Source organism: Electrophorus electricus, chromosome 7, assembly GCF_013358815.1.
Source record: "Electrophorus electricus isolate fEleEle1 chromosome 7, fEleEle1.pri, whole genome shotgun sequence".
Taxonomy (NCBI): Eukaryota; Metazoa; Chordata; class Actinopteri; order Gymnotiformes; family Gymnotidae; genus Electrophorus; species Electrophorus electricus.
In genome coordinates this window covers 5,678,851-5,696,350 of record NC_049541.1, presented here as the reverse complement: position 1 = coordinate 5,696,350, position 17,500 = coordinate 5,678,851, and the positions used below count along the sequence as shown (strand labels likewise).

Below are 17,500 nucleotides of genomic sequence, written 5' to 3'. Positions count from 1 at the left end.
CATGTTTTTGCAAAGACATCTACAGTTCAAATCTCATAAGGACCAGCACTTTACCCTACATTATAGTGACCATGGTGCAGTGTTTACTGCAAAAAACCGTCACAACCATTCAAGGCCAGGTTACTGAACAGACCCTCGAGAGCTTACGGCAGCCGCCAAAGCCATGAGATAGTTGAAAACAGAAAGGTTTAGGGTAATGTCAACTATTATGAGCAATGAAAATCGGTTCCTGAGAAACAGTTGCAGAACCAGCTGTGAAAATTAAGACACTGTGATTAATTTTGGCTTCACTGGGCTAATGTTTAGACCACTTGCACAGTGTTTAAAAACGTCTGTAATAAGTCTCAGGCATTCGGCATCCTAACATGATAATATCTCCCAGTCTAACTCAGGACAATGAGTCAGTTTATTTTTATAAAAAAAAAAAAAAAAAAAAAGGTAGGAAAAGTCTTCACGCATACTCATCTACGTGAATGATTTAACACAGATTATTTGTCTCTGAAAGAAAATCCCACCCCCACAACCATCTCTACCCACCTCCCGTTACTACTGAGCTCCCACACTATACGCAGACTCGCTTCTCTCGTCACTGGCACAGGAAGTAGTGGAGGCTGGCGTGGGGGGTGGGAGGTTTCAGAAGAGGCCGAGCCCCAAAGGCTCCTTTCCTGTTCACCGCGAGTTCCTCGCTCCACAGCGAGGGGAAAGGGGACGAGTTTCAGGAAGAGGCTGGATAACACACATGTTTCACAAATCATTCCAGGCATGGAGAGAGAAAAAAAAGCAACTGGCCTTTGGGAATCTCCCCCCACCCCCGGGCCTGAATGTTCCCAAAGTTTTTCCCACTTGGAGAACCAGCCAGCAGCATGCGGGTAAGACACCTATTCTAAGATTCACTGGCACCCTTTAATTGGGTTGATTTAGCTAAACTTTCCACTCTGGAATTTTCAGAATTTCCCGGCAAGCAATTAAAGTGGCAGCGCTGGTCAGCTTGATGGAGCGAAGATTAAACAGGGACTGAATTAGTGAATGTCCATGAGTGATGAATAGGGGTGTGAGGTTCCTGTGTGCTGTCTCCACATGGTGACTCAGCACGCACTGATTCACACGCACTCTCTCTGCTTTGCACATTATGACACACGGGAGTTTGCTCAGAACTGAATACGCCTGTCCTCCCAGAGTCTGGTACGCAAACCCAGACTACTCACCCTGACTTCAGCTGGTGAGCCAACACACATTTTGCAACAGCGCGAGGGGCGGACGTGCCCCATATCATTTTGGCAAGTTCGTCCATGGCATGACCAAATGATTTTCCACCCTGAAACTCACAAAGGCCTGTAACAAGTTGGAGATGACACAGCAAGAAGTAACGATCGAAATGCTGGATACGGGCCAGGGCCCCAGCCCGAGCACTCCTGCACGGCAGGTCCCATGAAACCCCCCCCCCCCCCACCCCAAAAAAAAAAGGAAGTGGATTAATCAGACCCAGATGTCAGCATGCTGTGAGATTTCAGATAGGGAGTCGAAACTTGCTCACCGCTTCTCGCAGAGAACAGCGAGGTGTTAAGTGTTCTTTGGATTTTGGAAGCAGCCGAAGTGTAAGCCTGTCACTGTCTTTTCGACAAACAAGGGTCACAGGATGTCACAGCACCACAAACAATGGCTCGGTATCGCAACCCAAGCCAGTTGTTTTAAGGCCGCCCCCTCACTTCAAACACTGGGTCCCTCACTGTCTGTGTCGCATCACTCACGGAAACTACAAAAGCTAGATATGAATGCGCTTTTCCCCGCACCTTGAATATTAGAGGAGTTTCCATGAAATAATACCTAGTGAGATGAGACAAAGGGAGAGAGATGCATGTTTTTTTTCTCCTCCCAAATGTTTTTGCTTCAAAAAAGAGAAATAAACATCCCAGAAAGCATTACTCTAGAGACTAGTGAAGGGGGCTAAATCTGAAGCCAAGTTTCACTGTTTGTAATACCCATGTATTACTTAATAATGGCTTCCTTCGCCAAAAAAATGTGTAGTGCCCCTCTCAATGCTGCTCATATGCATGCTTAAATGCTAGTAAATAAATTCGATTTCTCCTGTTCAAACGAATGATTTCAAATACCAGCCAGCATGCAAAGTCATATCATGCTACTATTTAACTCGATAATCGACACACACAATAAAAACGTGCGAGCCCCGCTCGACTATAGCAGCTGAATGACATCAGCGATTCTGGGAACAGATGTTCGACTCCGCGCAGATTCAGTCCTGCGAAGAATGTTCAGCGTTTCCACTCTGGGTGCGCTACGAGATCTGAGAAGCCGAGGCCCTGCAGCTTTGCTGCATCAATGCCGGCGCTCAGCCCCGAAGGCTGGAGCTCCAGCAGGTTCCGCCGCTCTAGATGTGCGACAGAAGTAACAGGCAGGTGCCAAGAAATGAGCTCACGAAAAACAGGCGCTTGGCCGCGTAAATCAGAGCACTCGAGCAACTAGCATAATCCGAGATGGGTTAAACTCGCTACTAATCACGCTCCGGTGAGCAGTCAAACCAAACAACTCGTTTGAAAACACGTCTTGATTGCCAGACTCACTTGAAGCTATATTCGGGGTTTGGTTGATGGTAAACACCGCCCTCCGACTGCATGTTGTCAAAAAGCAGAGACTGAAGGCAGAGCGAAAGCAACCATTTTGACAGTTCGGGCCTCCCTGAATTAAAGCGCTAAACTGCACCGTCGCGTTGCTTAGAATTCCGCACGTAGCTCAGGCCAGCCACTATGACAACAGTCTCTGACGCATTACTGTCCTCGCGACTTTTAAAGCACTTACGCGTCCCTTGAACTGTAGGTTATTTTCCGTGCAAGTGATTACATGAAACTGTCGCAAAGCTGTTATAATACTGAAACAAGAGCCTGTATATTAAAAATTCCAAACGTTGTGCTTATAATCAGCCTCTGCCTGAGGCTTAAATTACAGCGTCCCGAGGACAGCGAGGCAGTTAATCTCTCAGGCTGGATCTTCTCCAGGTTTCAACCCGGGGGGAACTTTAGTCATTATCCTGGAAAGTATCCCCACCTATTGCCTGCAATGGACCCTGGCATGGGTTGCCTCTTTTCAGTCAGCTTTCTATGCTGCTTCTTACCTAACTCTGGGAACTCCCTTCAAAGTCAACAGACTAAATACACTTCGAGATATATTTTCAAACGCAGCAGCAACAACAAAAGAAACTTGCCATCAGCAATAATACGACCGGCAACGTCCACAGGAAGCCATCTAAATCTGAGCACAATCTCATTCACTGTGGTTTTCTTGGGCACTGCCACTTGCTTATAAATACAGTCATCTTACTGTACATCCAGGTCCAAGCTCAGGGAAACACAGTTCCAAGTGGAGATTTTTTCTCATTAGTTCCACGTACTGGTCACGCAGAAGCAACAACATTTGCAGAAAAGCTTCGTGCAGTGTTTCCCTATGCCCTTTGTGAAGTGTACCTGCATGTACTGTTCAGCACTTTGCGTCTATAAATGCATCCTGTTGGACGGTTCAGCTGACCGCTGGCTTGGCGAGTCCGGTTAGCTTTGTTAGATGAGCACAAAGCACAGAGTCATGCAGTGGGTTAAGAGTGGGGGAACTATTTCAGGATCAGAACTAAAAACTTTGCAGAACCCGTCAGCTTGCGGTGCTTTAGTACATACACCCGTCTCTGTGGCTAAGATAAACAAACTTTACATTGTCTTGTGGAATTTCACAAAATGCAACCTCTGTCCCTGTTGCCAAAGTGTTTAGGGAGTGCCTTGGAATGTTCCAGAAGTTGATTTTATATATATATATATATATATATAATATATAAACAATTGTATTTAAATGCCTTTAGCGGTGTTCAGTTTCACCCTAGATTCTAAGATGATAAATATATATCTTTAAAATCCGAAAAGTTTTTGGATCTGCTGTTTTTTAAATGGACTGATTTGGTACATTCAGTTTCAAAGGGACGTATTGATTGCCCTGGATGGAAATCGCAGGCCTTATTACCGGTGCCTTTCACAGATGGGAACAGACTCTTTTTCTTGGCCTCTTGCCATCATTCAGTTGTTAACTTGCCTAGTCAGTACTGCACAAAAGGCCAGTGCCTTCTCCTCACTGCTGAAGCTAAACCCAGAAACAGCCTTTTTCACCTTTTGTTTAGCTCTATATCTAAATTCCACTGAACACTCCAAAAACCTTGACTCAGTGCATGTTGATAGAAAGTGCTGATATATATATATATATATATATATATATATATATATATATATATATATATATATATATATATATATATATATATATATATATATATGATGGTAATGTTTTATAAGACTAAGGGAGGCCCTTTTGTGTTTATAGTCAAGGATGTCAGAGGGTGACTGGTGGTATATCTAACAATATTACTGAACTTAATTAGGTAATAATGGCAAATTAAATGACACACATCTCTTAATTATGGAGAAGGAAGTTTGCTCTAATAACCAAATTAGTGCTGTTTGTCTTTGAGATGAAGAGAACACATTAGAGGGAATCAACTTCCTGCCAATACAAGCGTACACCTACATACAGCATATACTCGGATAGGAAGGTACCTTTTGTTAGGTACCTTTTGTCTTGTCTCAAATTTTCTCTTTTAATGTAACGTAGAACTAGGTTATTTGTAGGATGCAATGTGTTTTTACCGCAAAGTTATGCAAACATGGCAGCATTCTGCTAGCCCTGCCTGGTAATCCTACTTAAAAGTCATTACTAAACCTATGAATAAAGACTCTTTTGTGAGATAGGTAGCTGTTTCTGTGGAGACAAGCGTCTATACTCTGTGCAGGTCCTGGCCTTTACTCTGTTGAAGCTGAAAGACATAGCTGCTTTGCTCTTTCCTTTTCTGTGTCTTCTCCTTTCTCTGTCCACAGCTCAGCCACAACACATGCACACCGTTTTGAAATTCTGCCAAAGATTCTCTGTAAGATAAACTAAAACATGTTCTAAAAGAAAACACAGAGCCTGAACCTATTTTCCAAGTATCTAAACTAGAAAACCAACTACTACTGAGTCCAAAGGTCCCTTTACAAGACCAGCAAAAGTAATATACAAGCATCCTATTTAATTTAACTGTAGTCTAATGATTTCCTCATATTAGATATGTCCTTGGAATCCACGCCATTTCGTAGCTTAAGTAACAATATGTGCAGCTACTGTTTCACCAAATGAACAACAGCATGGTGTCTAGCTCATACCCTACGGCCTTGGAGAGGAGACGGACAGTCTCCTTTTAGCAGCGATGGAGTTCATCTGTAGACCAAACAGGTCCCTTTCTGCAAAAGCAATGGCTTTATCCAACACTATCTGTTGACGCTCAGATATTACTAAAGACAACACAATCTTTGGCTCAGTTCTACAGAACATAGTTCATACATAGAGCAGATAACATGTTCTTTCAAGGAGTAAGATATACAATGAAAAGAAAACTTGGAGAAGCTTTCCATTCCTGCCATGGTGATTATTATTCCCTGCATCAATACCTGCGTTTGCTAAAGTTTTCGCCGTTTCGCATCTGCGGCACCCCCAACTGAGGCTCGCCACGGTGCTTTGGCGTGGTCGCCCAATGCAATGTGGGGCGACGGTGCTGCAGGTCGGTGAACTCCGAGCCTATGTTTCATTTCGGCGACAGGTAAGGGGCTGCAGGTAACAGGGTACAGACAGACAGACGCCTCGGGACAACCAGCGGTAAAAGAAACCCAGATGCTTATCTTTGCCTGTCTCGGAGAAGGTTGGGAAAACAGATGGTAACCGAAGATGGATGTATCTGGGTCAGGAAGATCATGACGCGTATCCATTTTTCTTTCGCGACATATGTTTGACATGTTCTCATTCCGCTCCACCACATAATATACAGCGTGATGGAGGTGTGCTACTTCCATGCTGTAACATGAAAGGAAAAGCAAAAAAAAATAAAATAAATAAAAATAAAAATATATATATATATATATATACATACACACACACGCACACACACACACACTTAAAAATAAGTCAACATGGTGGCTCGACAATTGTTTCCTCTCGCTCTGCTACATAAATTCGACCATACAATACCCTAAACACATTATTTAGATAAGAGGCTCTATTACAATGAATATGACCAAGACACTCTTACCAAACAGCTACTTAAATATCTATACAAGTACATGTTGGCGATGGGGGAGTTTTTAGCTTCATGCTGGTATCCAGTGGTGAATCTGACACTTTGCTTATTTTGAAGAGGTGAAATCTCGTCTGCCTGACTGCACAAGGTGGACAGATAGCTCTGCGGTGTCCACCACAACCAAGTGGGCTTATCCTACTCCCTGAATGAGCTCTGCTTAAGTTCTCATGAAGATTCAATGAGTATGACTTCAAGTTGGTGGTTAAATATAGGGCTTTTTTAGGGGGTTGGGGGTGTTTGGGAGTGAGAGGGGGAGAGTGAGAGAGAGGTGTTGGAAATATTAGCACTGCTAAGTGGAGCTGTCCAGTGACTCAAGGAAGATCAGACGTATACTACACCAAATCCCATGTGGCACATTTAGAGTGAGGAAGCCGCATTAGTCCAACATCACCTCTGTGTTCTAAGACTCCAGATGATATGTATAAGCAGCATTGACTACATTAAGTACATTGACTGTGTGTGTGTATGTGTGTGTGTGTGTGCACGAGCATGCATGTAGATAGCTGTCAGGAAATCCTGGCCCAGAACTGTCAGTCTACCTCTGGATGCTTTTCTTTCCCTAATGATTGCTAAATATAGCACAGAAATGGCAGTTTCTTCTGTGAATCTCCTCTAACTATTTTTGAGCGGTCTGTGAATTAAGAGGCTCCATAGCCAACATTCAGCTCCAGTTCTGAGGAAGAACTGGGCATTTTCGTATTTTCCCACCTGCTTGCTGAAGATGGACAATTCGGCATCGTTCACTGGTGCACAGTCCTGTCCACCCCTGCTTCATAATGCAAAAGAGCAACTGGCAAGTGTTTGCACAATAACTAGAATATAACTAGAGTCAAATATTTGGCTATACACATCTGTGGTACATCTGGTGTCTAGCTGAAACATTTTTTTAAAAGTCCCCCTCCAGTATAATCACACAGCAGCTATGACAAAAATGTGAATCGATTCAAACTCGGGAAGGAGACACCAGCATCACTGGAAGATGTTGCTATGCCGCCAAACGCAACTCCAACCCAATGCGAAAACCACACGCGAGAACTACACACGAGAACTACGTGCGAGAACCACACATGGGAACCACGAATGAGAACTGCACGGGAGAACCGCTCGTGCTCGGGCTTCAGCAAACAGGGAAGATCTGATGTTGTACAATGGAAGCTGCTCGCATGCAGCACGACTAATGAGATGTGAGAGAAGTGCTGGGAAAGCGGGTTTTTCCAGACTGAATTCCAAGGTCTCTTTCCACCACAGTGGCCCGTTTGATCGTGGAAATAAAGTCCATGACGCTCGCTGCCACTGGGAACTATTTTTGGTTTTAGGGGACAATCGCATTCACAGGTTTCTAAATAACGGGTTGCTTGACCTGTCACGGAGGACAAAAGTTATGTGGTTCAGTTAATTGGTGATGAAAAACATGCCACTGTCTTTGCAGAAAAAACCCCTGAAAACTGTTAGAGTGTAAATGTTCTTTTTTAGCAGGAAAGAGGATAATTTAATATCGAGACAACAAACAAAAGAGAAAAAGAAAACGGCTCACAGTCGATAACACACAGCAGTTAGATTGCTCAGGAGAGTAATGGTGTACTGTCTGAAATGGATTCTGGCCATTTCCATCCCACTCGGTGTCATTTCAGTAAGCAGAGTGGTCATACTGTCAGATGTGCTTCATTACTGCAAATGGCAGAAACAGCATGGAATGCAACACCCTGGTGATCGATCCATACTCTTAGTACAATGCAGGAGAATTACCAAAACCTCATTGCTGTTAATTTAAAAGCCAATCAAAGCCATATAGCTTGGCTATACGTAGCTCTACAGTTGCTCTGCAGTTTAGCGATGCAGGAGACTCATTCTGCCTGCACCCCAATTGGATCCGCAGGTGCGTCTCCGAGCTCTTCTGCAGATGTGGGGCTGGCAAGCCCAAGCACCAGGGATGGGCACTGGGCGTTGGGTCTCACCAACACTCAGAGTCCTCCCTCTGTGACGGAGCGCCACTAACAGCCGCATCGGCTGGCGGTGATGGCAGACCCCCTAGGGAGGTCTCTGGTAACGGAATCGGAAGAAGCGCTTTGGACAAACACTGGACTAGTGGACGCGGTGTAGGAGGAGGGCGAGTTGGGAGCAGAAACCATGCAGAGAGAGAAAGGGAGCTGATGAGGGGCATAAAGGGATGCTAAGAGAAATCGCAGATGAGAGCCCGACAAATGAAACGGTGGGGGCAGGCAAACAGTGTGGGTGTTTTACAGAAGACAGGAAGTTAACTTCAGTGGAAGAGGGTGACAAAGGAACAGAGAGAGAGAGAGAGCGGTGGGCTCAGGGGCTCAGGAAGTGTGCTATTCAAGGTCTTCTGTTTATCTCTCTAGATAAAGTGGAGCATTTGCATTGTTTGCATTAGGCTAATCATAGTTTGTTCTGAGGCCAAATCTGACACGGTGTGGCACGCGCTGGCTTGATAACCTCTGTTTATACAGTGGGCAGATGCTCAAGTGCATAGCCTGATTCTGTAAACAGAACATCTGAGGGCCACAAATCATCAGGAGTGTTCAAAGTGAGCAGTGCTCACTAGTGAGACACGGGACAACACTACAACTTTGCAAACCCATCTGTTAATCTCACAGTTACCTTATAAGAAGCTGTCAACAATTAACTCTGTAAAACCAAGATGACATGTTAAACATGCACTCCAACAAGCTGTAGACTTGGGACTTCGTTTTGAGGTCTTCGGGCTTAATCATGGCTAGAGCATCCCTCTGTGATAACTTTAATTATGCCAGAAGTTATTATTTAGCTCATGAAGACATGCAACGTCATTTGGCAAATCTGTTACAGCCAAACAACTACAGAAAGGCAGCACTGACCACTGTTAAGTCATTAAACAGATCGGAAAAAAAGAACTACTGCGCTAGTGCATTGCTGTTACACGCATAAAAGTTCCAGATGGATGGACTTGGATCCACCAACTGATGACTTTCTGCAAGCAACGCTCTTCCGTTTTGGAATCGTTCTGATCCTGTTTCCTGCAGTGGGAGGGTAACAACGGCTGAAAAGCGTGTCATCGAATCCGATCTTCGTCTCGCGGAGGAGCGCGCTAAAAGGCTGATGTGTTCCCCATGCACAACATCAGCGAGCAAATGAATCCAAGTCCCCAGAGGAGGACAGTGGCAAGACCCGAGGTTCTTTCTCCATTACTGTAGGAAATAGGACCATGGCTGATGGCTTTTCAATCTAAAAGAAGATGGGAGACCGCAGTGGAGTAAAACTTGATTATCATCCACTGATCTTCTGTTAAATGCTGGATTGGGAACATAAATTGTTAAGAGGAAATGTCTGAAAAGCTAGTTTGAACCACACACACACACACACACAAGGTGGTAAAATGACTCTCTTTGACAACCCGCCAGAATTCGACTTGCATGTGTAGCTTTCAACTTCAGCGTCATTTATATTTTACACAATATCAGATTCAGCAATGCATGGGCCAGCTTGAGCCTGGTCTTAGGCTGTGTTACGCTGCCAGTGAAGATTCTGCACTGAATCTTCTGGGAAAGTAGTCTGTTTTTAAAAGAACTGCTGACAAGCTCAGAAATTCATCTTTTGACAAATTAGGAGCATTAGCCTTGGTTTCACAGGTAGGCAGGTTTTTTTTATGTATTCACAAGATGCTAGCCTTGGCTAGGGAGTCCGGGTGTTTTTGTATAATGAGCATGTGAGGGAGAAGTCATGCATAACAGAAACATCTGCCTCTGCCCAGGACCGGAGCAAAAAAAGGAGAAAAAAAAACAGAATAAAGGAAGAAAGAAACACTCATCGGCGTCCAGGCTGCCAGTATCCCTACAGATCATTAGTCCACACAAGGACACTCAGGAAGCGAGGCAGTAACAATGACTGCGTTAATGTAAATGGAAGCCGGAGGTTTCACCGGCGTGGCTGGCTTCCTGATGCCCCTCACATGAGCCCCGTGCTGGGCCGGCTCGCTGCTTTATAAGCAAGCGCCTAGCGTACGCTGCCTGTTTGGTTTAGATGTACTGAAATATTTGGGAGAACTGTCTTTAAGCTCACAAACACCAGCGATTTGTTATGATTGGTTGCACACCGGTCTGACCGGCGGCTCGTTGAGACAGGCTTTGTTGGGTTCAGTTGCGACACTAAGGCTAATGCTGACTTCATGACACGTACGGATTTCACACTGAATAAAGCTGACCAAAAACCATTTTTGTTTGTTACAAGTGATGGCACTTTAAGGAACTGTGTCAGTACACCTATTAAATGTCAATTCAAAGAAGGTTTAAAATAAGAAAAAAAATCATCCAGTGCACATTTTACCATCAAGAGCATCATTGTGCGCAAAGGCTTTAGATTCATGCCATAATGGGTTGGATCTGAAAGCACAGTTTCAGGAAGGTCTGGCATGCTGACATTGGCGTTCACAAGGTCTTACTGATCCAGCAAGCCAAAGTCGAATCTGTTCGACTCACCTAAACAAACTTAAGAACCACCACACAGAGAGTATTGGAAAGGAACCCTTGTAAGCAAGTAGGGAAGGGGGTATGCGGGGGGGGGGGGTCTCAAGCCTCTCCGTCTACCAGCACTGCGCCTCGATCCTAAAACAACGTGGCCCCAAGAACCATAAGCTGAGTTTAGTTGTGGAAAAACCAGATTAAGCTGCCCCTCTGACGGTGATAAAAATGACCACCTTGGCCGAGGTTTATCTGAAGGGCCCGAAGAAAGGGCAATAAGACTAAACGGGCATCTGCATTTTCGGATCGCGGCTGCGCGCCACTGACCTTCAGTGGTGAACGAAGTAGCAACTGCAGGTCTTTAGGGACCTAGCCTGTCCTCTCTGGAAGAACAGACATGTATGGTCTGTTTGTTCTGCTCTGCTCTAGTACCCCTCTGAGGGATCACCATGTTGGCAAACTCTCAAGGAGATCAAACTAACCGCAAACGTGTTGTATTGAACTGTGTGGCTGTTGGGTTTTGAGAGAGAACAGTCTGTTTCTGGTTAAGCAATCACTTGCCCTCTCTTCCTTCAAGAACATAGCTGACATGAGCCTTGTCATGCAGGCAAACACGGTAGGCTGGCCGCTAAGATGAGACAAAACAAGGCCTGTGCTGAAATGTCCTACGATGTGTAATAGAAAATCTGAGGTGTACTGGAGTGCTTGTTTTGGGTGTCATTGTCTTCTGCCTAACCAGGCAAAGACCTAGTAGAGAAAGCTACTAATTTGGCACAAACTTTATGCTCATAAAAACCGATGCATTCTTTTGTGGGATAATTTGGTATTTCATCTGGCCCTGTGTGTTGTCTCCATCTTTCTCTCTGTCTGCATGGCTCACATTTTCATCACACTGGTCTACAGGCATGAGAAGCAAATAATTGCTTTAGAAAAACTTCTAACGTCTAACTTGAGGAACAGAAGCCTTTCAGCACTGATGTGAATGAATGCCTTCCCAGACAAAACAGAAATATTGCAAAACAAACACTGAATCACTGTGAGCAGTTTGGAAGCTTTGCCATAAAGCAAAATAAAGGTAATTCCTGTCCTGGCTTGAATTTAATTCTGCATCTAAGAGTGTCCAGAAGAGCAAGCAGACTGTAATAAACTGATTTGTGTGTGTCCCATCTGTCATTATTGGCACTGGCGACTATTTACAGACAGGGCGCCCTGTAGTTGACCCAAATAACACACTGAATTATTGAGACCTTGTAAATAAACAAAACACAGCAGTAAACACAATCGGACAATTTCATTAAGTATATCGATTAACTGTATGACCCGATATTTATTCCGTTAGTTTGCTTCACGCCAGTCTAGACAGGTAAGGTTTAGACAGGTATCAGTGCATCCAAAAGTCAAAGCTTATTTTGGCTGCAAAAAGCTTGCACTTCAAATTCAGTTAGTCAGATGTAGCCTAAGGCCCATTACCTATAAGTCTATACATTTGTAATAAACGTACTATGTATGTGTGCCGCATCATGAATCACAATTTAAATGTCATATAAATATTTTTCAAAAACTAAAATAGCTTAAACCCCGTAATGGGAGTTTGAGTAGGCTATGAGCTAAGAAGGTGTCCACCTGACTAGGTTACCGAATCTAACAAGCGTCGTACATAGATCTGCCGAAACCTGTAATAATCCGCATATTTCAAATGTTTCATCATTGACGAGCCAACACTCGCGCATTTCTTTTAGCCTATAAAACGCGTCTCTAACACGTCTTTAAAAGCGAATAACAGGGACTCGGGAAATCAGTGGCTCTCTCTTTGAGAAGTCCTGTGTGGGACCAGGTCGAAACTTCCGCACTTTTCCCACGCCGAATGTGGTTTCACAAGACTGCTCATCTCCAAGGAACGCAAGCCTGCGCTGTGGCATGTCCGACATTCCCCTCGTAAAGCTTCCATGACCCGACGTGCTTCTATAACAGCAAACGTAACCAGCCCAACCGCAGCGTAACATTACACACTATTTAAAAAAAAATTTTTTTTAAAAATCCTTACCTTTCTTTTCCGGCGTTGCACACAAGCCGAAGTAAAGTAGTAATGTGAAAAGGAATCCAGTTTCAGTTAAGCTTGCCATTTCGTTTCTTTAACTCTTTGAACTAGTTGCGCGACAAGTGATTATTTACTACATAATTCTACGGCTTCTTCGTTAGTGAACATTGTCCAAGTCGGTCGCGCTGGGTTGATCTTAGATTGTGGAAATCCAGTCTCGACTTAAAACTTAAAACTTTTGACAGCTCCTCCTACGCTTTCGCAAATCCTCGCTAGCGAGAGGAGCCTTCTCCCAGTTCGGCTGCCTCTTGTGTCTGACGTCAATAGGGAGGCGAAAGAAGGACGACTTTAAAAAGGTAGGCTAGTACACTGCAGGTAAGAGTCCGGATTACTCCGACATTGCCGAACTGGCGATCTCAAAAAGGCTAAGCGTTTGCTCTCCAGCCTCCAAATGCAATTCTTTTCGCACCCGAGCCTTTTGTTGGCTGACGCGTTCATTTGGGGAAACTTCCTACGGCCTGTTAAATTAGTTTAAGATGTACCGACGCATTTGCTATTTGACTAATGTAGTTAACTGGGGTGTCATTTCAGAGACGTGGCCCTAGTGGTGTATGCTGTCATGATTGCCTCGCAGTGATTTAGGGACAGAAGAATCTTGGTAAAGTTGCCCTCCCACGGCTATACACAGAGGAAGAAGTCCTGTCACCTCATCTAAGTTAGATTATTTTAGCGGGGTTTGCTGAATATTGTATGTAATGTAGCATTGGGCACTGGGCCTTTGTTACTTACTTAGTTATTTCGGGGTCATCTTTGTGGGTATTTATAAATCCTTATTCACCTTATTCACCTAACTAAGTTAAGTTACCCTTTGCTATCTTCTATCCTACTGGAAATTCTAAAATAGTCATTAACAGAAAAACCAACAGCTAAATAAAACTAGGCGCTCACTTACCATTTCTATTTTTACCATATACACTAAGAATATATTCAGGGTTTTTTTTTTTTTAAATTGAGTGGAACAGTACGTGCTTATTTTATTTTGGATATTTATGTTGTAATAATCATATGATATTTTATATGGTATCTATTAGCATGGTCATGTAGAAGAAATATATGATAATAGGAAATGTAGCAAAAAGTCTAAAATCTTCTAAAGTGTATTTCATCATAGAGTATTTCAGCTGCACCTTATATGAAACAACTGCAGATTCAGTCCAGGGTCAAATCCGCACGTGTTTCACAATATGGTTTACCATCTTTTCCACTCCTGGCAGCTATCTTAGCCATCACTACTACAATTTGTTGCGAAATACTTAAATTCCAGAAATGTTATTCATCGGACATCCCAAACTGGAGTCATGACATTAAATATCCACCTGCGTAATTCTTATGAAATATAATGTATGTATGAGGAGCTTTAAACATGTTTTACTGTTGCCATTCAACTACTTAATAATACATAAAGCCTGTATTATAGCTTAACTACAGTGTGAACTACAGACTGAACTACAGGTTTATGTCTAGGTTTGTTTGTGGAACACAGCAGTTTACAAGATTGTTTGTTTAAATTTAATTTAAATGTAATATGATTATATTTATTAATTTTCTGAAATTACCTCTGTGGCCAGGGACCATAAGTGCATGTTTACCCCAGCACTTTACAGCCTATGTAAACACACACAACTTTCTCACACTAATGCCGTTCAGGCCTCTGATGGTACGTAACCTGGAGCACAGTAATGATGGGCATTAATTTGCAGGTGTTCCACAGCGGTCATTACGGTGAGCCAAGCAGGACACAAATCTTCATAATGCCTCCAGCTAGACTGAGTGGGGACACGACGGAAGGACCTCATATTTCTCCAGTCATTTCTGTGAGCTGTTATTGCATTACTGTAAGCTTATGCCTCAGTGAATGGCACTGGTACAGGATATGAGAACGTTCGATGAGCGCAGACCAACGATTAATCGCCAGCACTGATGTGCCATCAGCAGGAATACTTAAAAAGCATGCAGCTATGGGGGCTAAAAGTACAGTTTGGATTTTTGGTACAACGAAGTGGCAGGGCCCACACACAGGTGTCCGAAATGGCAAAGGAAGGGTTTTAGGGGCATGTTGCCCTCCACAATATCCTTACTTAACCTCCGAGTGCTGGAGAACAGGTCAGTGATGTGCTAAAAATCCTCATGAAAGATTTCTTATTTGTTTAGTTGCTTCACAGTCTGGGAATGAGAGAGTTGGTCTAGTTTTCTCTCTCGGTCTCTGTTCTCATTCCAGATGGGGTATGAAAGTTGAACTTCCCAAATAAGGCATCTAAAAGATGCTTAAAGACACAGCAGATTCAAATTAGATATCTGATGTAAATTAACTTTAAACACCCCGTGTAGTAGGATACGTTGACATTCTCTAACAAATAGCTATTTTTACCCAGTCACACTGATGGGCAGGTGTATGGGCTCTTACAAATGGAAAATGCAAAGACGTCACAGGTGTGAATCTGCAAAGGTTACTGATGTTGTCTACTCATTTGTCAGTGACTTCAGTGTATGAGTAATGAGATTGTGAAAGACAAAAACAATCTCTATTTCCCATTTCGGACATGTTTCAGAACAAATCTGATCTGATAACACAAGGTTTTTGGGCCATAATAGCAAATTATATATGCTATCATATCCTAAGAACCTTTCCACCGTAAAAAAATTACAGGAGAGGATTGAACAATGGCCCTCCACTGTAGGTCTATTCAGGCCAGTGAGACTAGAGATTACAGAAGGCACGTGCACATCTTGAATTTGAAGAGATGAAAATATTTTATTATAATCCCAGGTGTGTGGGATCTGGATTACTGCAACTCTCTCTCACTGCCCCTGTCCCACACCATATTGTGCTCTACTGACAGTGCTTATCCTGCCCTGGAGCTGTCTTCTGCTTAGCTCAGATACTACTTGAGCAAGAAAAACGTCCATGTTTGTAGGTTGGTCACTAGATTAGAGGACGGAGGGATGGATGGGTCCTACAACACAATGCATATAACTCAAATACCTCCAGAAGATCCTGGTTTAATATTTGAACAGTATAACGCACACATGCAGCCCTTGCAAAAAAAAAATAAATAAAGCAAATCTCACAAACACACCTACACACACACACACACACACACACACACACACACACACACACACACACACACGCGCACACGCACACATATGCTGCAGGGTTCAAGAGAAGGTTCAAGGGTGCCATCTGGGCATGCTAAATTATTCAGTCCTACTTGGTGGATGGCCCAGCATTATTCGATCACAATAACAGTAATCTCCCCTGGCCTAAACAATGCTTCATCGACGTACAAAGAATTCCGAGGCGGCCCCTTGCACGTTTATGATGCGAGCGTTGGTGGCCGGGTCCACCGTCAGGCGAGGATTGGAAGTAATTAAGTTGTTTGTTGATGCAGAAGGAATAGTGTGCGATTCAGCGGTGCGGGAGATGTCTCGGACACAAGCAGCCAGCTTTGATCTCGCATGACAGAGTCCAGCTGGACAGCGGAGAGGCCATCCAAAAGCACAAAGAAGAGCAGTTTGAACTGGTCGCAACGGCTGCAGCAGGATGCTGGACCCCAATTCACAAGCGCATGCTCGATCCAGGAGAAGTACGTCACCGAAGGGCAGGGAAAATAAAGATGCAGGAGGTTTTTTTTCCCCTTTTTTTTTTTTCAAAGAATGCATTCATTTAAATCGTTTCATGAGGGGTGTTTGCAATGCGTCATTAAACGTAGGCTAATGTGTTTGGCCTTGCTGATTCACTTGCATTTGTGCTGCAACTCTTTTTTTTATGCAGGTTTCAACTAGTAAGGTTGCAATAGAGGCTAAAACATTGCCTAGGCCATTAAGTCATCTAATGGTATAAACAGTCACCACACCGTTACCAGCTGTTCCTACTCTAGTTCGAGTAATGTTATTGCATTTACCTTTCAGCCATAGCTCAGGCCCTGGGTTCTAACGGGATTGGGGTTGGGGTTTTTGATCCTGCTTACTGACAAAGTGGTGAGAATGTCTGAGACGAAAAATAATTCATCTTAATTAAGCAGACAAGGAAGACCATGCCTTAGTGCAGCTGTTAACAGGATACTGCAGTACTTAAGTACTTATGGCTCTGTGCAGCCAGCCTGCTCCACAAAATGATGTGTCGTAAGGCAGATGTATCATGGTATGAAATATTTGTTTTGTATTATTCGGCCAAAATGGAAATGGCAACGATGCTGGTGGTTGAGGTGAAATGGATTGCACTAGTAATAGTGATCTTTCAGATCATCTAACTGTTCAATTATGTTATGAAACAATCAGAAGAGAAGTGAGAGATTTTCTGTATTGTGCACTCTTGCCTTCTTCGTTACTCAACAGGCCCGTCTGTCTGTTGCCAAGACACACTTGCCAGAGCATGCATGTCGTCATGGTTTCAATCCTGGCTAAACAGTAAATATATCAGAGTAAGAAAGCGGAGCTTGAGAAATTCAGAATGTAGTTGTTCCAGATACATATTCCGGGCCCTAAAAGCACCTCCAGATAATCATTTACTCCTGCTGAAGCAGAATTTTTGGCATTACCCGGTGGGTATGGTGACCTCAAACTCTAAAGATGCAAACTGTAAAACACCTGCGCGTATGCTGGGACATATGAGTAAATAAATAAAAGTCAACAAATTCCGTTCGAAGAGCACTTTGTGCGACATGACATAAATTGGTACGTCATTCAAATGTCGGCGGAAAGGGAAACTCCAGTGTGCTTGACGCGCCCTTG

General features: G+C 43.6%; 1 protein-coding gene and 1 long non-coding RNA gene across 2 annotated transcripts in view; one reads left to right on the top strand and one right to left on the bottom strand.

Moving 5' to 3' along the window:
* egfra (epidermal growth factor receptor a (erythroblastic leukemia viral (v-erb-b) oncogene homolog, avian)) overlaps window positions 1–13,262 on the bottom strand; it is a 37,397-nt gene extending 24,135 nt beyond the window's left edge. The window contains exon 1 of the mRNA XM_035527833.1: window positions 12,713–13,262. Within this exon, the coding sequence (XP_035383726.1) occupies window positions 12,713–12,791 (79 nt within the window). The 5' untranslated portion in view covers window positions 12,792–13,262. The remainder of the gene's footprint in view (window positions 1–12,712) is intronic.
* On the top strand, window positions 12,972–16,506 carry LOC113591906. Its single transcript, XR_003412254.2, has 3 exons — window positions 12,972–13,062; window positions 14,467–14,580; window positions 16,159–16,506. It is a non-coding gene; the product is annotated as an uncharacterized LOC113591906 (long non-coding RNA).
* The last annotated feature ends 994 nt before the right edge of the window (window positions 16,507–17,500 follow it).